Genomic DNA, 22,931 nt, shown 5'->3' with positions numbered 1-22,931 from the left:
GAAAGCGGATAAACGAACCGTACATAGGTTACGGTCCAACACTATAATCCAACATGAACTGTAAAGAACCTACGTTGGTACTGATCCTCTACTTACAAACCGCAAATACATCAAACATATCATAATTACACTTTTCCAACCGTAGCAATAATTTGAAAACATACAGAGTCATTTACGGTTGGAAACTAAAATCAAAGATGAACCGTAAATAGTTTTGCGGTTGGTATCTATTTTCAGCTTACCAAACGTAAATAGTGCAGTAAATACACCCATGCACATGATATGTTACGGTTGGTAACAACTGAACGACATAAACAACTGTAACTGAGTTACGGTTCGTATCGAGCATTTGATTACCAACCGTAACTGGTTTTACGATTGGGTTTTCCCCAAATTTAACCAGTTACGATTGGTAGTTCATTTTTTACGAACCGTAACTTAGATTTACGGTTGGTTACGAGCAAAATTCCAACCGTAATTAGCTCTGAAAATGTTAAAAAAATTGAATTTTTTACGTACTTTAGATAACTTTGAGCAACAAAAAGCTAGTTGGGACTAATTTAGAAGTATACCTGGTCATTTTAAGTGCTTGGTTCTTCACTTTGTTGGTTAATTTGTTCAATTGATTGAGACTGACCTTCACTTTGGGTTAAAACATCTCTACCATCTAAGAAATAATCCATATCCGGATCTCCATCAATAGGTATGTAGTATTTGTTTTCTCTATCATATAGAGATTCACCCATCTCAAATTTGTCACTGGCATCACTTATTTTGGTTGAGTGAATCAAAATCTATGGTTTCACAAATATCACAAAAGTTTTTCTTTTCTTCTCCTCTAAATTTTTTTTTTAACCTCTAAAATCTGATTTTGTGTTGATTTAGAGTATAACTCAAATTTAATCATTAACACCAAACCAGATAATCAACACTAAACTAGTTTATCAATACTAAACTATGTAAGAGTTAATTAGTCATTATCGATTTTCTTTTGATAAGGGGCACTTGAAATTACCATGTAATGACCCTTTTTGTCCTATTAGGTTCATCCTCTCTAATAATTTCTTCAGCCCCTATAACAGGTTACTTATATTTACTACATGCATTGATGAAATCCATCTGATATTCATCTTCCAATTGAAATACTCTCTACCCACTCTACAATATGTTGTTGTAAGCTTCACCTTAACTGACGCCATTAACTATGGCATGGCCAAATATAATAAAAATAGTCCTCTCTTCTTCTTCTTCTTCTTCTACACTCCTTCAGTAAAAAACCATGATCTTAAAAACTTAAATTTCGGAGAATTCCCCGATGATCTTCTGATATCACTATGAAATTACAACATGAAAGACTATATTTCCTTAAATTATATCTATATATACTAGAGATTAACCCGTGTCGTAAAGGCACGGGATGTTTTCGTCTCTAATTCGATATTGTTTACATTCAGTTTGTTTTATTATTCCGTGGGTAATAATTTTGATATTGAAATAGGTTTTGGACAGAAAAATGATGAGTTACCTGACCATTTTGTTTTACTTAAACATGTTATTTCAATTTAGTATTTGGCCAGAGTAATAATATTGTCCCAACATGAAAATCAAAAAAATAATAGATATTGTCCATGTCTACTATTTCATCCGAGACTAAAATTTCAAAAAGAATATTTCATCTAACAGTAAATATACAAAAACTGACAACCCTAATCCACGACATTTATGAATACTTAGGTTCCTTACTGAACACATTTATGAATACTACGAAGTGAAACAAAGATCCATAATATTTTCCCTACTAAACTATTCTTTCTATGCAAATGTGAGAGTTTTATAAAAATGAAGAACTCCTGGCTATTAGAAGGCTGAGATATACATGTGTGAGCTGAAAAAATAAACTTATAAACGTAAATCAAAATATGTGCAAGCTTCTTCCTCAATTATATTGATAACAAAAATTGAACAAATTCGTAGATAGAAAAATTTAGTATCAACTATGCTAAACTGTGCATGAGTGGCGTTCTCACATCTAGTGTTACTCAAATATTTTGGAACAATAAAGAACATAGTCATATTGATGTCCGTGTCTATATAAATTCAACTAACCTTTTGAAGAAAAATCATTAGTTTTAGGGTAGAAGCCTACACAAACTTATGTCGCCTTCAATTTGTAGAATGTAGACTGCGTTTAATCGACCTTTAGATTAAACAAACATTGGCCAAATAATGTCTAGAAATTCGGGATCAAAACAGAGTGTCAACGGGAAAAAAGGGAGAGACTTACATCAGCGTTACAAAGAGAATACCCTATATGTATCAAATTCTATTAACTAAACATGTATATGTACATTCTAATTAAAAAATCATCAATTAAACATGAAAGAAGCCAAGTTGGATAATATTTGCATAAACGAAACTTATAAAAGAATTTCGTAATTAAAAAATACCTTCAGATCACTATTAGAGATTTAATTGCATGCTTTACCAATAATTGCGATAGGTCGAAATCACCAAATTAATCTGTAAAAAGTTCACTGGATATGTAGCGCATATATATTTACAGTGGTGGAGATGGTGCACCATCTAACCGATGTTCGATTGATTTTTCTTTTTGAGAAGGTTTTGTTTTTGGTCGGAGAAACTGAGTGGGAGAGTTTCATTATTTTCGTCATCATTCAGAAAGCCAAGAGGAAACTTGCGCACTGCTTTTGGAATCTCAATACAACCATAAATTTATCTAATGAAAGGAGATCTTGATAATAAAGATTACATCTTTAATAGTTATTATATACATAACGTGACATCCCTTTTTTTTTGATTGTCATGTATTTAATCGAGTTTATTTTAGTATTAAGAAAATCAACCATATTATTTACTTTCTAGTGTTATCCATTTTGTGGCGGCACAAAATTAACATAGTCTATTCCTAATCACCAATACCCACCAGCACCACAAAACCATCACATCCCTTATAGTATGTTGGGCGTAATTCTAATTTTTAAGCGCAAATGTCATGTATAAAGTTTACATTGAATAAACTTAGATCGTCAATTAATTTATTCAACTATATTTCTTTTATTATATTCTTTTTTATCTCGCAATTAATTTTATTTTAACTCTATAAACCATGATTCATATGATTAGTTACCAAAGATAACGGGGTACCATTTGATCCAATGGTCATAATCATTTTGTCTTATATGATTTGGTATCATCTCGAAATATTTGGTACCTATCTTTATCAATCATGTCAAAAAACAACCAACTACATCTTTTAAAACACAATCTTACCCATCATTTTTTTTCTTCAAAAATAAAATAAAAATACCCCCACCACTAAAACCATTTACCGCCACTATTTCTTCCACCACCACTAACGTAACCGCCTCCACACTTACTAACACCCGACATCGCTTCCACTACCACCATTAGTATCTATTGAAATAATTTTTTTAGAACTCTTTGTTGATGGAAATATGTATTTATAGATTAATTAAGAGGACATTTAGGATGAAAATTTAATAAATCATATATTTTAAAGAATTAATTGGATACTAATTTATAAAATACTTATAATATTTAATTTAAATAAACCATGACCGTAGATTTATTTTCTTCCTAACAGCACGGGAAATGATATGTGTTTAAATGTAACCCCTGATTATTATATATTATAGTTGTTTGAGGAAAATAAATATATTTGTGCTAACATTATGGTTAGCAAACATGTCCTTATCCTCACATGTTTTTGTTTTGATACTATATTCGGTAGTCATACAACCCTCGAGGACAAACATTGTTAATTGTTAAAGCGAATATCATATCCAGTTGAACATGACTTCAGAAAACTAAGTAGTATCCCGAACTCAAAATAAAATAAAAATTGTCCAAAGCGGTTCACCAAATTTGTAACAAAACTAAAGCATCCAAGATTACTTCAAAATCAATCAGATTAATCTTAGAAAATCTGTTAGATGTAGGGTTTACTTCTTAGAAAATCTGTTAGATGTAGGGTTTACTTTTTTCTCGTTGGTGATATAAATCGTCCCAAATTTACATAAGTTTGGTTTATTCATTTTCCTAAAATTGAATAATATGTTACTTTTGATCCATTACATTTCTTGTCTCTTCATCTTCTTTATTTAGCTATTCCCATGAGCGGTTTCTCAAGCATAATCATATGGAGTCCAGGAGACAAAAGGGAATAAATGGAGAGAGATATGAGAAAGTGAATGGATTTGCATGTAACCTTGTATTTGGTCTGCAAATCACAATCATTGATTTTAAATTTAAAAAAAAATATCATAAACTAAAATATAATTAAAAGAAGAAGAAGAAAAAACTAATTAAGAGTAACAACATAATTTATCTATCTTAGGATACCTTTTTTTGCGTCGCTACCACTACTTCTTCCATCACCACCATTAATGTCACCCTCCAGCAGTCACCAAAATCCACCACTATTACCGCCACCGCCTTCACCACCTTCTCCCACCATCACAATCACCGATAATTTTTACTTATCTAGTTAATGTCAAATAGTTCATTATTTATTAATGAAATTTTTTTCTGAAGCAATTTATTAATGAAAGATTTATTTTGGAATACTTATCAACAGAATATTTATTAGAAAAATTTCATAGGATACTAATAATATAAATTTTGGATTGAGCAAACCTTAACCATTGATTTATGTTGTCCCTAGACAAATCATGACCATTCTTTATCTAGGTTAACTTAGCCAAATTTTGTTTTGTATTCTAGATTATTCCAATAAGAAGAGTCATACATCAATTGAAATATCCCTACCATATAAAACCTAAAAAAATCATGTATATATCTCAAGAGAAGCGAGATACTGCTGTTTCATGTATATATATTTCAATTTTCAAGCACGGCATCTGAAACGCTTCCCAAGCTTTGAATCCGACACATTAGCATTGTATACGGTTGCTCCACCATGGCTGTTCTTCTCTGTATTCTTCTTGTTCTTGTTTTTCCTGCAGCAGCATTTCTTTACAAGATAAACAACCCAGCCAAGCAAAGTGAACAACACGGGGGAGAAGTCGGCGATTGGGGTCTTGTTTTCCATGATCCAGTCACTGATTTCCTGGAAAGTGAAAGAAGCAGAAACACTGAGCGAGCCTGACATTATGGGTTTTTGTATATTTAATTTTTGGAAAATTAAATATGCCTTAGATTAACTATTTTTAATCTTATTTGTAGATTTAAACTAAAAAAGTCTATATTTAATTTTTAAGTGTATTTTTTGTGGTATTTTTTGTGTAACTGTACTTTAACCTTTCATTTTTCTTTGCATATTTTTTTAACTATCAGTTACATGAAACTGACAAAATATATAATGGTATAACTGAAACAGAATGGTACAACTAAAAACCAAAACTGTTGGTTAATGGCACGTTTCTAGTTTGGAAAATTCAAAACCGATATTAGTGATTTCGGTTATGGTTTGAGCAAAAAACGAATCGACCCGAGCCATGTGCACTCCTAGTTGTAACCTAATTATGTTTCTCATAGGAAACTTAGATTTTTAGAGGACAAATCTTGCAAACAACTAGGAAACAGGAGTGTTGAGAATTAAATTTTTTTGTTGTATGAGTCTTTTTATTTATAGATTTGCAAGACTCTAATTAGCTTTGAATTCAAGATAAGATAACTTGAGATTCAAGCAAACAGTTTTTTAGCATAGATGAAATTCATATTAAGAATTCGTGTAGGCATGTAAGAAGTTCGCCCTGAAATTATACATAAGAATATACATTATGGTACAGGGTACCGGAACAGTGTACAATGATAGTTCACATTCGCCTTTTGAACTTTCAAGCATAAGTCATGGTCATTAACACTCAAATCTTAAACCATGATTCACAAACACAGAGTGATTTCATGAACAAAGTTGTCTTAGAAGTGTATATGAGAGTTGTAGCAATTCCAAATGTATTTGTGAAAATAATTTTTGAGCATCTGCTTAGTTCTGTACTAGGTAAGTATGTGTAGGGTACGCATACCTACGGACTAGTCTGTGATCTCAGGCTGTTAGGGGACGCGTACCGGGTATGTGTACCCTTATCCATTCACGAACTCAAATCCCAGGGGTACGTGTACTGGGCATGCGTACCTACTCTATTTCAAAACTCATCATTAGGGTACGCATACCTACTATGTTTCTAGAATTTCAGTTTGTGCTGAAAACTCTCTTTAAACAATTCGAATTATTCCCAATCTCCATATACAGTAAACATCATTGATTGGAAAATTTCCAAATGATCAACTTGAAACAAAAATAGTTCATGAACAATAAATTGTTCTTAACCAAATTTGTATAGGGTTTATTAATGTGCATTGCTTGAATCGTATTTCGAGAGATTTATCAAGACAAGATTGACTCAAAAAAAATTTTTGTAATATTAAATATATTAAAATCATACGACATAGTTTCATAAGATATAATGGTAAATATTGTGAGTAAATAGTATGGTCCAGTCTTCACATACCTCTTTGTCGAAGAAGTTCTCCAAATATCTTCATTTATACTTCTGTCTTCAATCTTCGAGAGTTATTCAGTGATGTTTGTTACTCAACTATTATAATCTAATCCTAGTCCAAGACTTGACTTTAGTAGACTAGAAATCAAGATATAGTTGTGTGCATCTAACATTGATTACTAGCTTGAGATAGCAAAACTTGCGAGTTTGACCGAGCAATACTCTGACAAAATAGTAATACTTTATTGCACAATGTAGTTTTGGTTCTTTGGAACATTTGTGGCAAATGAAAAGGCAGTATCCATGGTTATTCTACTGTAGGATTATAATTGTGCCAAAGAGTGAAAAAAAAACATTACATCTTAATGTGTTGAAAAAGTAACAAGTAATAATAATAAAAAAAAAGGTAGTGAGACTTTTTTTTGTTGAGGTCTGACTCGTGATCTGAATCTGACCCAGCATCTGAATCGACTCGACTCAGATGTCAGATAGTTACTTTTTTTTTTATATTTATTTTTTGTAATGTCAGACTCAGCTCATATATTTGATTCAGGAATGTTTAAGTCAGATTCCATTTTTTACCTGAATCGTTGCACACATATCTGACTGGATCCAAAAAATTTACGTAAATATATTATTTAACAATAAATTTTGAGTCAGATGTAACCAGTGAGGTCAAAATATATTCCAGATGAGTAAATCCATATTAGAGTAGTTGAATAATTTCCTGGCACATTTTAAAACTATGAACCACCTGACTAGTTCCTGGGGAAGGTTAAATTGTAGACCCAATCAAATTCCAGGTCCGTCACTAAGGAAAAAAAAAGTAACCCGGTGAAGTGATGAGCTCGTGGTTTGTTTTCCCTTACCAGCACTCTTTAAGTCGCAAGTTCGAATCTCAACCCCAAGATGCCCGTTCCGATTGGAAATGGTTCTAATCTTCCTCTACCCTTTCTCAAACACATTTAAGAGACATAAATATAGTTAAAACTTTAAACCAAATTCAGTAAAGATCAAAGAAGTAAACCTTTATTAACGGATTTCAATTTCTAGTTATCATATGTTGTGAGATTAAACAATTCATAGTTGTCAATTAAAAAAAGAGTTACGTGATTATATAAATTTTCTTCTTTTCTTCCAAAAATCATCTTTTTATACAGTTTTTCATCACGGGGTGTCTTGGGCCGAAATTTTTGTGCTTCTTCTTTGTTTCCTGTTTTTGCAAACATTGGAATAGGGTAGACTATAGAGAGATACAATTTGAAGGTGTACAATGTTTTAGATTTTTGAGATTTATATTCCTGTATAAAGTACTTTCCAGTAGTGTAGAAAATATGATATCAAAGACTTAATGAAAAACACAAAACTTAACTCAAACAATTCTCGTTATTGATATAATTAAAACTCATGGCTCAACAGCCTATATATATGTTTAACAGACTTGACTCTCAAGCAAAGTACTTTCCTAACAAATCAAAATCTAAAACAAAACACTTCTAGAAAATTTCAAACTCTATACGTAAATTCTATACGTAACCAAACTCTAATAATACCAAACTTGTTTCTCAAGTTTATGACACGTTCACAATAACTCGTGTCAACTTATACCGGTTGCGTCTATAAACGGCACCAACTCCTACTGGTTTCTTCCACTAATTGCTTCACTTATACAGCAGCAACTACACCTAGTTGCTTCCACAACACTACGTCAACTTCACCAAGTTGCTTCCACATAACAGCATCAACTTCTACTAGTTTCTTCTCTCAGACAGCAGAAACTTCAACTAGTTTCTTCCACAAACTATATCTTGGTTTAACCTTCAACATCCTCCCTTAAACCAAGATATTCTTTACTGATCATTCCAAGTTTTCCACGCCAGTAGAAGAAAGTATTATACTTCAAAGACTTGGTGAAAATATCAGCTACTTGATTCTTACTTTCACAAAACTCCATAATTATTTCTTTGTTACTGACAAGCTATCTAATGTAATGATACTTGATATCAATGTGCTTACTCCTTCCATGAAGAACAGGATTTTTTTCAATGAAATTGAAGACTTATTATCACAAACTATTGTTGTAGGTGTTATATGCTCATGAAAAAGATATTTCGGCATCATTCTCAACCATACTGCTTGTGTAGCACAATTGCCAGCAGCAATATATACAGCTTATGTTATAGACAAGGAAACAACTTGTTGTTTCTTTGATGACGATGAGAAAAACCATGTTCATAAATGGAATGCATAACCTGAAGTACCTTTTCTTCCTTCTGTATCTCCAGCCCAATCACTGTATGTATATCCAACTAACTTTGGATCTTCTGAAACTGTGTAAAGAATTCCCAAACTTGTTGTTCCTTTAACATATTTCAAAATATATTTTGCAGCTTGTAAATGTGACTGCCTTGGTAATTCCATAAACCTACTATCCAATCCAACTGCATACATAATGTCAGGTCTTGTAGCAGTTAAGTATATGGGACATCCAACAAGACACTTAAAGTATGTTGAATTCACAAGTTCTCCTGAACCATATTTTGTCAACTTCAATCTCTCCTCTACTGGTGTTAAGATTGGATTACAATTATCCATCTTAAAGCGCTTAAGAATCCCATATGCATGTCTCTGTTGATTAATAAAGATACCACTTTCTATTTGTTGTACTTCAATACCAAAAAAATATGACATTAATCCAAGATCTATCATCTCAAACTCCTTCATCATATCCTCCCTAAATTTTTTGATCATTTCTGAGCTGTTACCATTAAATATAAGATCATCCACATATAACAAACTATAATATGATTGCCAATAGAATCATCTTTCAAATATAGTGTATGCTCATATGGACATCTTGTAAAACCTTTCTCAATGAAATATGAATCAAATCTTGTATACCAAGACGAGGTGCTTGTTTTAAACCATACAAAGCTTTATTTCGCTTGTACACATGATTCTCCTTCCCCTCCATAACATAACCTGCTGGTTGTTCAACATAAACTTCTTCTTCTAGCACACCATTCAAGAATGTTGACTTCACATCCATCTGAAAAATCTTCCAATGCTTTTGAGCAGCTAAAGAAATAATCATACGTATTGTATCAAGTCTTGCAACTGGTGCAAATACTTCTGAGTAACCAATTCCTTGTTTCTATCTGTATCCTTTAACAACTAATATTGCTTTCAATCTTTCTACTTCACCATCTGATTTGTATTTTGTCTTGTAAACCCACTTAACACCTATTGCTTTCTTTCCTTGTGGAAGTTCAGTAAGTTCCAAGTATTATTCTTCTCAATAGACTTCAGTTCTGCATCCACATATTGTATCCATCCTTGTTTTTTAGAAGCTTCTCATAAGCTACAGGATCACAATATCCAAACAATGCAAAGTTAATCACTTCATCATCTGTATCATCATCTCCTGATAATAAATAATCATTCATACGTGCTGGTATGACATAATTTTTTCTTGGTATTGTAGTTTCTTGTTGTGGTGTTGCATCAGTTCTTGCTTCTTCAATTCTTCCTTCTTCTGGTTGTTCTATAACATCATCTTAAGTATTTATTTCTTCTTCAACTGTAACTGGTACTGTTCTGACAGTTTCTTTTACTGTTGTGGCATTCTAATCCCATTGTGAATCTTCATCAAATATCACATTTTTGCTTGTGATTAATCTTCCTGTTTCTGGATTAAATAACTTATATCCTTTGGTTACTTATCTATAACCAACAAGAATACACTTTTCACTCTTATCATACAACTTCTTCCTAAGTTCTTTAGGTACATGTGCATATGCAATGCACCCAAAAATTCTCAGATGTCTTACATTTGGTCTTGTACCACTCCAAGCTTCTTCTGGTGTCTTGTTATTCAAACTATTTGTAGGACATCTGTTAAGTAAATAAACTGCACAGTCAACTGCATATCCCCAAAAATTCTTAACGTAATACATAATTAAAACTCATGGATCAACAGCCTATATGTATGTTTAACAGACTTGACTCTCAAGCAAAGTACATTCCTAACAAATCAAACTCTAAAATAAAACACTTCTAAAAAATTCCAAACTCTATACATAAATTTGATACGTAACCAAACTCTAATAATACCAAACTTGTTTCTCAAGTTTATGACACGCTCACAATAACTCGTGTCAGCTTATACTGGTTGCTTCCATAAACATCACCAACTCCTGCTGGTTTCTTCCACTAATTGCTTCACTCAGACAACAACAACTCCACCTAATTGCTTCCACAATACTACGTCAACTTCACCAAGTTGCTTCACATAACAACATCAACTTCTACTAGTTTCTTCTCTCAGACAGCAGCAACTTCAACTAGTTGCTTCCACAAACTACATCTTGGTTTAACCTTCGACAAGTTTGATTGGGGTCAATTTGTGATTGAAGTAAGCAAACAATAATTGATGAAATTGCTAGAAACATTTTTGATGAAAATGATTATAATGGCATCGGCACCCCAAACAGTTGTTGTCTAGATATGTTTCTATTTCTTAATATGCTTAGTTACTTAGTTCATTGATACTTGCAGAAGCAATGAATTTTTAGCTAATTGCGAGATATGTGTTAGATGGTGTGATATAGTTTGGTTTAGAAGGGATATAACTTTCCCTTGCTGCTGGTGTAAGACCAGGTGCAGCTGTTATTGGCGGTTTCTTGCTTATTGGCTTTACCATAATGCTACTTGTTTTATTTCTAAGCAAGAGCGTTGTTTCGGCTCTTATACGTTTTACTTTCTTGGAACCACTCAATACCATTATTGGACAAGGGTTATGTAGTTGTGTTAATTGTTCGCTTCTTCCGTATGTTGGAGGCTTTTCGTTGATGTTGTTTATTGATTCTGGTCAGTATTTTGGTTTGGCTTCGATACATATATGTTTGTCTGGCTGTGAAGTGGCGCTTAGTTTTTCCCTGACTTGGAATGTCCTAGTAGAGGCCGACTATGTTGAGCATTGTGCTGACTTGGCATGTTCTAGTAAAGTCTGAAATAGCCATAAACATGTCAGTTTTTTTATTTTATTTAGAAGACATCCTGAAGTGTGGATATGGTTCAGGTTGGTAACTTTCAGAAGTAAAGTAGAAACGGCAGTCTAAAGTCAAATAAGGCAACTACGAAGCTAATCTGAACCGGTGGCGGACAACACTTTCCACCTCTGCTCGAAATTTTCGAGTTACATTGGAATAGGTTGAAAAATGGTCATATCATTGGCTTGTAATCTTGTTAGGTTACTAGTCCTGCTCAAAGAAAGAAGATAAGATTAGGCGTCTAGGGCCTTTGTGACATATTGTGGATATTTATCTTTGTCACCGATTCTCTAATAATACAACTCGTGTATTATCCGCCGATCCGTTACAACTCTTTATAACACGGTTTTTATTTATGTATTACGTTTCGTAATACCAACAACAACAAGAAAAGAAGGCTAGAAAAGGATGATCAGTCACAAAATTTAAACAAACTTACTTGGGTGTATTGAGGCGAGTAATCTCTTTGCTTAAGGCATTTGATGCCCTGTATATAATGTTGTTACAGGTTTAGCAGCATATGTCTCCAACAATCAACAATACCTCGATGTTTTTCGCAGCACTTCGATAACACCGAACAGCGAACGCGAATAGATGTAGCACAAACTCTTCTTTAACTCTTGAAGACACATGCAAACTCTTAAATTTCAAGTAATAGTTTTATGACTCTAAAAAACATACTTTTGTAATGGAGAATGTGTGGGGTTTATATAGGTTTAGAAGTGACTCTTGGTGAAATCCTTTCATGAAGAGTCACATTCCTTAATGAAGAGTCACATCCCCTAAAATAAGACACTACTTATTGAAAAGGTTCAAGTGATCGGACACATCCACTCACGCTAGAATTTCTATTCAAAATTCCAACACATATTAATGGCGCCCGTCTTTACATGTAATAGAAACGAAAGCAAACTCCAGTAAGGAAAATTCCAAACTGCCCGTTCTGTTTATAAGCAGCCAAATTTATTGCTTAATTTGCTTCCAACTGTTTTTTAACTTTTTTATCCGCAACAAGGGACAACTTGGTACAAGTGTCTATTACTTTAAGATCTGATTACGCACTCGAGACAAGTTGAAGAATCTGGTGGTTACCGACTCAGTGAACTGTGCCAATTGGCCCTGGTGAATGCCCATTATCTAGGAAACACTGACCTGAGCAGGAGACTCAGAACTACACGATGTAGCCTTTTTTAGCACATATATATCATGTCGAAATTATGTGTCCATGGTGTGCCTGAGCTGCTGAGAAACGGAAATGAGTCGATATGTTTCGTCAGACACAGAACGGCTGGTGGGTGTGAACATCTTATTTTGTAAGATCCGATTTGCAACTGGCAGTACAATTAAATATCCGAATGTTGACAGCGCTGTTTTCTTACCCATGCACAAGCATTAATGATCATCATGGTCGTTGGTCCTTGCAGTCATAAGCATATATACCTTATCTTAATCGAGGAATCTCCCACTTGATTAAGTTTTTTTAGATATTAGTATCTTGATTAAGCTGCTGTATTTTCTGTCTTTAACTTTTTCTACTCACATGCCTAGTTAGCAATTCGATATTCGATAAACGTACGGAATGATATACGTACGGGTATTATTCGGACTTATAATATCCAAATTCGATCAAAAATCCGGTCAACGGTTCGTGGTACGGGGATAATTCAAAACGGCATACGTACGTGTATAATTCGTTTTACATATATTAGTTCCGCCTGGAAAATTCGGACCACGTATATTATAAACTAATATATATATATATAATTTTTATAGATAAATCTCATATATATATAGAAAATATCCAGGACATAAGACATCAAAAATCGCTTGGTATGGTGGTAGGCCTGTCAATATATGTCCGATATCCGGAATCCGTTTCCGAGTATTCGGGATCCTATAGGATTTTATCCGTTTTATCGGATACGGATATTTATTGGATATTTCTTCCCTAACCTATCGGAATTGGATTAGGCTCTATCTGTTTGGTTAATATCCGATAGAACATGGATTTATTTGTGATTTACACTAATATCCGATATCCGATATAAAATATCCGATATCCGATATGAAATGTTTGAAAAATTAAACTTAAATTTTAATTATGAACATCTTTTAAAGGGTTTTTAACATTTTTTTTTTCAGAACCGGATATTATCGGATAAATATCCGATAACTTAGTCTATCGGAATCGATATCTAATTTTGATATCCTATAGGATATTATCGGATATCCGATAATGCTTAACATGTCAGATATCAGATTTCTAAATATCCGGCAGCTGGTTAAGGAGGGGAAGGTCCCATGTTCGACCCGTTCGATGACATTTTTTACGAAAATGATTAAGTAATGGGAGTATGGGACCAAACCCTGAGTCAGGGACGCAACTAAGCCCAAGTCCAATCAAAACCCGATCTGTATTGGGTGACTGAATAATTCGCATATAAACCGGATATCCCATATAACACGCGAATTAGGTGCAGGGTTAAGATATAATTTGCGCCCCGTATCAGTTCGGAACAATTCGCGAATTTATTCGGTGCTAACTAGGCTCACATGTACTTAAAATTATTTATTTTGTATCATGAATCTTAAGATATTATTATAGTCAAATTTGTGTCTTTATCACCTAATTTTTAATCCTTGTTCTCTTATCGTTAGTCTCGGGCTCTCGGCCTTTGACTAAAATTAGTCATGAAATTTGAAACAAAAATTCAATCAATGATTATATTTAATTTGTATCACGCCCCCATAAAGAGTTGGCAAATGTTACAGGTTCCTAAATAAGGTCGAAACTCAAATGGTAAAAAATAAAGTTGTCTAAGAATTTTCATCTGAGCCGCACGAAAAATTCAGCAATAAAAATATGCCATTTTAACGATACTACTGGATCTTCTTCACTGTTCGGAAAATGATTTGGCCGACACAATGGTAAATGAAGCTTGACTTTCAGAGACTGGTCATCTCTAACAATATTGCCATTACATGCAAATATTGTACAAAAAATCACACTGGGTGTTAGCCCAAAAGCACTAGTTGTAGTAGAACCGATTTTTGGGCACCATTTTTTTCTTTTTTTTTTGGAAGAGACCATTTTATTTTGGGCAAGTTATTCGAAGTAGTATGAGGACACCCCTTATCCATATATTTATTTTAATACCAAAACTACCCTATTGATTATCTTTGTGTAGTATAATTAGCCATTGATTAAGGTTAAATTAATAGATGATTTTATTTTTAAAAAGAAATAGAATTATTGAGTGATTGAAGAAGAAGAAGAAGAAGAAGAAGAAGATTTTTTTTTATTTTTTTTTGAGATCGGTGAATATGGAGTAAAAACATCCTTTTGGTATTGAGGTATGCTTTTAACTTAGTTAATGTTGCTATAAATGGCCTAAAATATCTTCAAAATGAAAATCGTAAGAAAAAATTTCAACTAGGTAAACATAGTTCGGTTATATTATATGAAGAACATGTAACCGAACTTTCTGCAAATGTAGTTCGGTTAATAAATCCAAAATACACAGGTAGCGGAACTCACTTTTAATGGAGGTTTTGATGAATTCGGTTAACAGGTTGCGGGACAGGTAACCGAACTTTTATTCTAGAGTATACAGAGTAATGTTCGGTTTCCAACATTAATTTTCAACTGAACCGAACTCAATATTAGAGTGAAGTTCGGTTAGAAAACTTTTTTTTTTACGAACTAACCGAGCTCAACATATTAATTTTCAGAGAAGGGTTCGATTAGCAATTTTTTTTTTGCGAACCGAACTCAACATATTGATTTTCAGAGAAGGGTTCGGTTCGGTTAGCAAAAAAAAAATTGCGAACCAGCCGAACTCAGCATTTGTTGTTCGAATACAAGTGTTCGATTAAAGGAAAAAAAATTCCAATTAACCTAACCAACCGAACACAATATATTGGTTTTCAGTGAGGAGTTCGGTTAAAACTATTTTTTGCGAACCAACCGAACTCGGAGTTCGGTTACGAAAAATTACATTCGTGATAACCGAAGTGTTCTTCGTGTTCTTGGTTTCAGAATGTTCGGTTACAAAACTAATTTTTTTGAAACTATTCCTAACCGAACATGACACTTTAACTTCCATTTAAACCATATTTTGATGATTTCTACTCAATTTTCCCAATCAAAAAACGAACTAAAAAGATCGAAGGGTTTTTCAATCGAATGAGGAACGTCAAGGAAAGAGGAAGAAGAAGAAAATAATTTTTTTTTTTCAAAACTAAAAAATTTCGATTCCCCTTCTGTTTTTGTTTTTAATTTTGATTTTGGTTAATAGGTTCCTTTAAATTAGATGTATATGATTAGATTTATATAGTTATTAGGTTAGTTTTAATTTAAATTAAAGTAAAAAGTAAATGTGTATTTACCTAATTTAGGACACCCCTTATAAGTATAGGGAGGTTGGCCTAATAAGACCATGGTCCCTAAAAAATGGTTCTTGTAGCACGTACCAGTACGAGTAAACTGCCTCGGAGTCTTGGACGAATGTGAAGATTCACTCATAATCATTTACCAAAACTACCACTTGCCATATAAAGATCGTCAATTCTGATAAGTATCCAACATTTTCTAAAGATAAATGCTCAATGCTGAAGTGATGATCATTGAGCATCCCTTCTACATAATACATGCCTTATCCAATCTAACTACCTTAAAAGAGCATTTTGATCTTTCCTAAAAATAACTTTCTTAATTTCCTGCTAAATCTGATTAGTCTTAAAGCAGCAGCATATCTTTGCTGTGTCTTTTTGACCCATTTTCTTACACAATTCGCTGTGTAAATAAGATACAAATCAAAATCAAAATCTTCCATCACCATAAGATACAACTAATCTCCACATAAGCAGGGGGATCAGTTGTTTTCTATTCACAGAATGTCCATATCTATCTTTTGTTTTAACTGTTATTAGTTATTCAATTTCTCTCTCTCTTTTTCCTCCTAGTCTTTATCACATGGTCTCAACTTCCTCTATAAAGACTTTGCAAAAAATTTCAAATCTGTGAGTGTCCACTTCTTCCAAACATCTTATCTTATTTTGAATTTTTTTTAATACATTTTTGATTGAATCAGCTGACCTGTTTGGTTGACTCTCTCTGTACAAAGACAATACCAATCAATTTATGTGCCCCATTTTTCTCTGCAACAAGAAGAATAACAGTGAGAACAGAAAAATTTGAGAGGAGCAGGGTTGTGCAGAAATAATGGCAGGAGGGTTTGTGCATCATGGAGGTACAAATGGTGAAGGTTTTGAATATAGGATTACAAGTTACTTTGTCTTTGCTTGTATTGTTGCTGCTCTTGGAGGGTCTCTATTTGGTTATGATCTTGGTGTTTCTGGTAAGTTTTTTCAATCATTTTTTGAAATATCTGTGATTTGAGGTAGTTTATGGTTTGAAATCTGGGTTGTGATGCCTGTAGCATTTTTTAAGATCTGGGTTGTTTTTGGAAACATTATAGGTGGGGTGACATCAATGGATGATTTCTTGAAGGATTTCTTTCCAAAAGTGTACAGAAGAAAGCAAGAACATTTAAATGAGACAGATTACTGTAAATATGATAATCAAATACTAACCTTGTTTACGTCGTCGCTTTACTTCGCTGGCCTCATCTCAACCTTTGCTGCTTCACATGTGACGAGAACAAGGGGGAGGAGAGGAAGTATCATGGTTGGTTCAGTCAGCTTCTTCGTCGGAGCAATTTTCAATGCCTTTGCTGTTAATATCTCTATGCTCATCATAGGTCGTATTTTTCTTGGTATTGGCATTGGATTTGGAAATCAGGTAATAATTACTTCAGACTCATAAAAGTAATTTCTTGCTGGGTACTGTCATCTTATATATCATCCATGTGAGCTCGAGGCTTAAAGTTTGAAATCTCATTTCTGACTGCAGGCAGTTCCTTTATATCTTTCTGAAATGGCACCTGCGAAAATCCGTGGAGCAGTTAACCAACTGTTTCAGCTGACAACCTGTCTGGGGATTTTGGTAGCGAACTTTGTAAATTATGGCACCAACAAGATACATCCATGGGGATGGAGATTGTCTCTAGGATTAGCTGCAGTCCCTGCAACACTTATGTTTATTGGAGGTATCTTCCTTCCAGAAACACCAAATAGTCTTGTCGAACAGGGAAAATTAGACGAAGGCCGAAGAGTTCTTGAGAAAGTCAGAGGTGTTAAGAATGTCGATGCAGAATTTGCTGATCTTCTTGAAGCAAGTGAAGCTGCAAGGGCGATAACACAACCGTTTAGAAACCTTCTGCAGCCAAAGAACCGTCCACAGTTGATTATAGGAGGACTTGGAATTCCTGCTTTTCAACAACTAACCGGGATGAACTCAATACTCTTCTACGCACCTGTCATATTTCAAAGTTTAGGGTTCGGATCTGGTGCCGCTCTGTACTCATCCATCATAACAAGCACGATGCTTGTTGTTGCTACCTTTGTCTCAATGGCAGTTGTTGACAAGTTTGGAAGAAGGTTTCTGTTCTTGGAAGCAGGTTGCCAAATGATACTTTCCATGGTAAGCTAGAATTTGAGTTTTCATACCTTTTCAAACTTCTTTAAATCAATGCTCTGATGGCTAAAAATTTGAACCTTTATCCATGTGTATCGCTGCAGCTTGTGTTGGCTATTATCCTTGCTCTGAAGTTTGGACGTGGAGTTGAGCTCTCCAAAGGATATGCAGTCGTCCTAGTAATAATGATTTGTCTGTTTGTTGCCGCGTATGGATGGTCATGGGGCCCTCTTGGGTGGCTAGTCCCAAGTGAGCTTTTTCCACTGGAAACAAGATCAGCTGGTCAAAGTCTAGTGGTTTCCGTCAATCTCTTCTTCACCGCTGCAATTGCCCAATGTTTTCTCGTGTCTCTTTGCCACCTGAGATATGGTATTTTCCTGCTGTTTGCGGCTTTGATTCTCATCATGAGCCTCTTCATTTACTTCTTATTACCTGAAACAAAGCAAGTTCCGATAGAGGAGGTACATTTACTATTCCAGAGTCACTGGCTGTGGAAGAAATACGTAGGCGATGGTAGAACCCCAGTTTAAACCTCCACCACCAAGGCCATCAAGGGAAAGCAAAAAACCTGCAAGTTGTATTTAGCTCCATATATGAAATCAAAGATTTACCAGAAATGGTGCCAAATATCACCTTGAAGCAACAGTCGTCAGATTGATTATCTTCTCTCCTGCAATTAAAACTACAGCAATGCATATTGTCTTACCATTGTATCTGTGAGTGTCTGGGGAGGAGTTATATAATGTATCATTGATTCAAAAGCTTTTTAAGTACACTGATACCTGACGAATGTTCACAAAAATATGAAATCTTGTTATCCCCAATGAACTAAGTGCATACTGATCCGCTTTACATATTTTGTTAACAAAAGAACTGACGTTAGATTGAAATAACACCACATGATCAAATACAATAATGACAGGAAGAACAAATATGAAATGTTTAAGCACGGTAGCTAAGAGAGACATAACAAAGTGCCAATGTTTTTAAGATAGGAGTTTGGCAAGCTCATCAACTCCTAAGCTTCCCTGTGGTGGTAACATATCAAGATACACTTCTTTGACATCTTTTATTCTTGGATTTCTATGATAACTCTTTCTCTCAATTCGCTTCCCTGAAACAGTTATAGTTGCTCCTACCTTCAATTCTTCCTCACAATCACTTCTAACATCTTTCATCTCACTCTTTTTCACTACAACCTTCCTGATTCGCCTTTGCTTGAAAATAGGACCAAGCGGGGCAACCTTGGAAAGAGAAACAGTTCTTTTAAAAACGATGTCAGCATCCAAAGATGCATCATCCAACGTCACCGCACTCCCACTTTCCATAGCTTGTCGTAAAAGCTGTATGGCTCCCTCAGTACACAGAGTTGAATTCGCGCACTCATCGAGACTTGATAACCCTTTGTATGCAACTTCTAGGTTTTCATTAGTTACCATGGCACTAGTTCCATTCAAATGCATCAAAGGTGGTGCTTCAGTTTCTGAACTGTGTTCTGTGTTCTCCCCTACCATAGGTTTTGAATCATCACAAATACTACCAACATTTTCAGATACAGCAGGAAATTTATCGATATTGGCCAAGGAGAAATCAGTAGCTTCAGGTTGCTGAACATCACTTGCCAAAGAATTGAATACAGCCTCCCTTCCTTCTGATTTAGCACCCTCATCAGCTTTAGGCAGGTTTGTTTTGAGCACATCGATATTCATATCATTATTTGAGCTATTCCCTTCAAATAGTTCTGATGTCGTTTCTTCCTCCACACCCAGTGACTCAGAACGATTGGATCCATTGACAGTTAGTTCCTTAGATTCACTATCTGGTTTTGTTGACGGAGATTTCCACTCTCTTCCTCTCCACATTAGTATGTGCTCACGCTCAAACGAGACCAGAACACATGGAACAAGATCCTGCAAGTACCAAAGTTCATGGAATTTGTGATGCAAAGTAGTAACACCTAAAGAACTCTCACAAACTAATAAATATAAAATTTGACCAACCTTGAGTTTGCCACCTATTTTTTTGTAATCGCTTGGATTCATCCCTTCGCAATTTATTCGGACCAATTCACATACTTCAAAGGCTTCTCTGACATGGTCAGCCAAGTCAGAGTAGACACCATTCTTCCCTGTTAACAGACAAAAGAATAATATTCTTCCAGTCAATGACACTACTTTGCAAATTGGATACGGTATAAGAATATTATTCTTGTTTCCTGTGTAGGATTGAACCTAGAAGAAGTTGAATGGGGTTACCAAGCTTGCATATAGGTTGTAACTGGCGTCCTGTTTTGCGCATTTCCGTTGCTTCTTCCAGTGTTAATCCCTCTGGAGTCTGCTTAATTAACCTGGGGTATACTGGCGATACAGGTTTCCATAGCATGAGGGGATAACGTGGGCGAGACTTGTAGTTGTAATTCCTCCCGCGAAATAGAAATAATACCCCTCCTCTACGGTAAATTATCTTCCCTCCGGTTTTATCCTATCAAATTACAAAATGTATGAGAATATAAAGTCATAAGACTCATAATAGGAGGAACAATTCATCTCAACTAATATGAAACTGAAAAGTTATTCTGGTAGACCTAAAAGTAGTCCAACACTCCGTCCAGAGCAACTAATGAACTTCACCATACTAACACCATCACTTCTCAAGAAAGGAAATGAATATGCAACTTGCAAGCAATACGTAACCAAGTGCAAGAATTAGAGAAAATAACAGTATGGAGAAATTGCAATATAACTCCAACCTCTAGTTGTTCGCAGACATTTTCCATGTCAACTGTGCACACTCCTTTGCATTTGATCTTGCACACTCTCCGACGCTTCCAATGAGCATGGATATTCTCCAACATATTATGTGTTAAACCATCCCTTCCTACACCAAATCAAGATTTTCAAACAAAAGAAGCATTGCATTTAACACTTAATACTAAACGACCCAACTGAATCTTAAGTTCACCTCTATCACACTTAACCGCGAACCTCATACATAAGTAACATATAACAGAAACAGCTTTTACTATGACGAGGTTCATTTGGTATGTTATGACTCCGATAAACTATCACTCTATTGAGGACCAGGTTCTATCATAAAACCTTATACATTCTACTACAAAACTAACAACAGAATATGAATTAAAAGGGCTACTAAAGAAGATTCAAATTCTCACATACCCATATTCAATTGTCTTCTAATTTTCAAGCATCCATGAACAAGTTCTTTAATTTCCTCACTCGACAACGGTTCCCCCAAAATCTCTTCTCTTGAAGTGACATACCTAGGACCAGACCCATCTAAATACGGCCCTGGTGCTTGAACTGGCTTCACACCTTTCTTATGAGGTGGAGGCAACTTAAACGAATCGAATTCAGGCAATTTCTTCTTAGTTCCAGGTAAAGGAGCTCTACCAGTCCACGGCCGAGGCATTGTACTCGGACCAAACGGAACAAATGGTGGTTCTCTAAGTGCTAATGGCTTCACCTTTGGTGTTTCAGTATAACTGTACTGAAACTCAAATGGAGCATTAGGTAGCTTATATGAAACCCCATTTTCTCCAATAGCTATACTTTTATTCACTGAACCCTGAACCTTAGAAACATCAGTAGATACCTTAGCTTTAAGAAATGCTGGGTGAGCATTGTCAGGGCCAAGAAGGTTGAATTTGGGTTTAGGGTTTTTAGAATATTTTGAAGATTTCCCAGGAATTGAAGGTCGAGAAGGTACAGAAGGAGTTCCGATTGATTTGAAGTTGTTGTTTTCAGTGTCAATTGTGGTTGCGGTGGTAGTGGTGGCGGTGTTGATGATTTTAGAGGCGGATTCATAACGTCTAACTCTGCGGATATCATCTTCAATTTGTTGTTGTTCTCGTTCTTGACGATTGAATTTCTCTGCGTTTGCGTTGTTCCAACGGGAAAAACGAATTTCAGTGAATTTACGAGATGATGGGGATGAAGGAGATTTGGGAGAGAATACTGGAAATGGAGGAGCTGATAATTTTAGCGCCATTTTTGTTTTTTAGTCTGGTGGAAGTGGAGAAGGTTGCATAAAGAGCTAACGCAAGGTTATATCCGGACTATCGATCAGATATTATCCGGACTATCAATCAGATCGGTTCTAAGTTTTAGAAACCCGATTTTTTAAATTCAGATGCATGCCGGTTCTAAGATTAAGTCCTATGGGCTAGATTTAGCTGTTAGATTAGCAGTTAAGTGTTACAATTCAATTAAAAAATGTGACCTAAAAGCTAACACTAGTTCTTTCTTCTAACATGTGCTCGCAGTTGAACTAGCAGCGAGATTGAAGCGTTAAACGGTTCAGTGCTCAAAAAATGACCTTTACGCTGAACGGTTCAGCGCTCACAAAAATCACAAAATTTGTTCTGACGGCTGAAATTGGTTGCGTTGAACGGTTCATCGCTCAAAAAATGACCTTTACGCTGAACAGTTCAGCGCTCACATAAATCATATGGATCACAAAAATCAAAAAATTTGATATGACGGCTGAAATTGGTTGCGCTGAATGGTTCAGCGCTCAAAAAGTGAACTTTACGCTGAACGGTTCAGCGCCTCAGAAAAATCACACGATCAGAAAAATCACAAAATTTGATCTGGCGCCAATTGATGCACTCGCTATTGCTCAGGCCAATATTTTTTTATTTTTATTTTTGACAAGTATAAATTTTAATCGAGAATATAACAAAATGATCCTAGTATTGAGACCCAATTTACAAAACCATATGACTGCTACAAACTATTAACAAAATGGTCATACTTCGTTAGGAAGTGAGTTAAGTGGTGACTCACAGTTAATGTTAATGAAATTACATATGTATCA

At 34.8% G+C, this 22,931-nt stretch overlaps 2 protein-coding genes across 2 annotated transcripts; one reads left to right on the top strand and one right to left on the bottom strand.

Annotated features, from left to right (window-relative positions):
- Positions 1-16,317: 16,317 nt before the first annotated feature.
- Positions 16,318-18,916, top strand: LOC113348207 (sugar transport protein 14-like). Its single transcript, XM_026591913.1, has 4 exons — positions 16,318-16,917; positions 17,038-17,360; positions 17,472-18,101; positions 18,200-18,916. The coding sequence occupies exons 1-4, from the start codon at positions 16,782-16,784 to the stop codon at positions 18,623-18,625; spliced, it is 1,515 nt and encodes a 504-aa protein (XP_026447698.1). The 5' UTR covers positions 16,318-16,781; the 3' UTR covers positions 18,626-18,916.
- A 63-nt stretch (positions 18,917-18,979) lies between these two features.
- On the bottom strand, positions 18,980-22,140 carry LOC113348206 (CRS2-associated factor 1, chloroplastic-like). Its single transcript, XM_026591912.1, has 5 exons — positions 21,272-22,140; positions 20,845-20,972; positions 20,351-20,576; positions 20,096-20,223; positions 18,980-20,005 (listed from the first exon to the last, which is right to left on the bottom strand). Exons 1-5 carry the CDS (start codon positions 22,101-22,103, stop codon positions 19,082-19,084), a joined length of 2,238 nt encoding a protein of 745 aa, XP_026447697.1. The 5' UTR covers positions 22,104-22,140; the 3' UTR covers positions 18,980-19,081.
- Positions 22,141-22,931: the final 791 nt, after the last annotated feature.

This window comes from Papaver somniferum, chromosome 2, assembly GCF_003573695.1.
Source record: "Papaver somniferum cultivar HN1 chromosome 2, ASM357369v1, whole genome shotgun sequence".
Lineage (NCBI taxonomy): Eukaryota > Viridiplantae > Streptophyta > Magnoliopsida > Ranunculales > Papaveraceae > Papaver > Papaver somniferum.
This window is presented reverse-complemented; position numbering and strand designations above follow the sequence as displayed.

Excerpts from the sequence above, each read along its gene's own strand:
- LOC113348207 (XM_026591913.1), top strand. The coding sequence starts at position 16,782 with ATGGCAGGAGGGTTTGTGCATCATGGAGGTACAAATGGTGAAGGTTTT. Across the intron at positions 16,918-17,037 it reads TTATGATCTTGGTGTTTCTG|GTGGGGTGACATCAATGGAT; the intron begins GTAAGTTTTTTC and ends GAAACATTATAG. Across the intron at positions 17,361-17,471 it reads GCATTGGATTTGGAAATCAG|GCAGTTCCTTTATATCTTTC; the intron begins GTAATAATTACT and ends TTCTGACTGCAG.
- LOC113348206 (XM_026591912.1), bottom strand. The coding sequence starts at position 22,103 with ATGGCGCTAAAATTATCAGCTCCTCCATTTCCAGTATTCTCTCCCAAA. Across the intron at positions 20,577-20,844 it reads ATGTCTGCGAACAACTAGAG|GATAAAACCGGAGGGAAGAT; the intron begins GTTGGAGTTATA and ends GTAATTTGATAG. Across the intron at positions 20,224-20,350 it reads ACAACCTATATGCAAGCTTG|GGAAGAATGGTGTCTACTCT; the intron begins GTAACCCCATTC and ends GTCTGTTAACAG.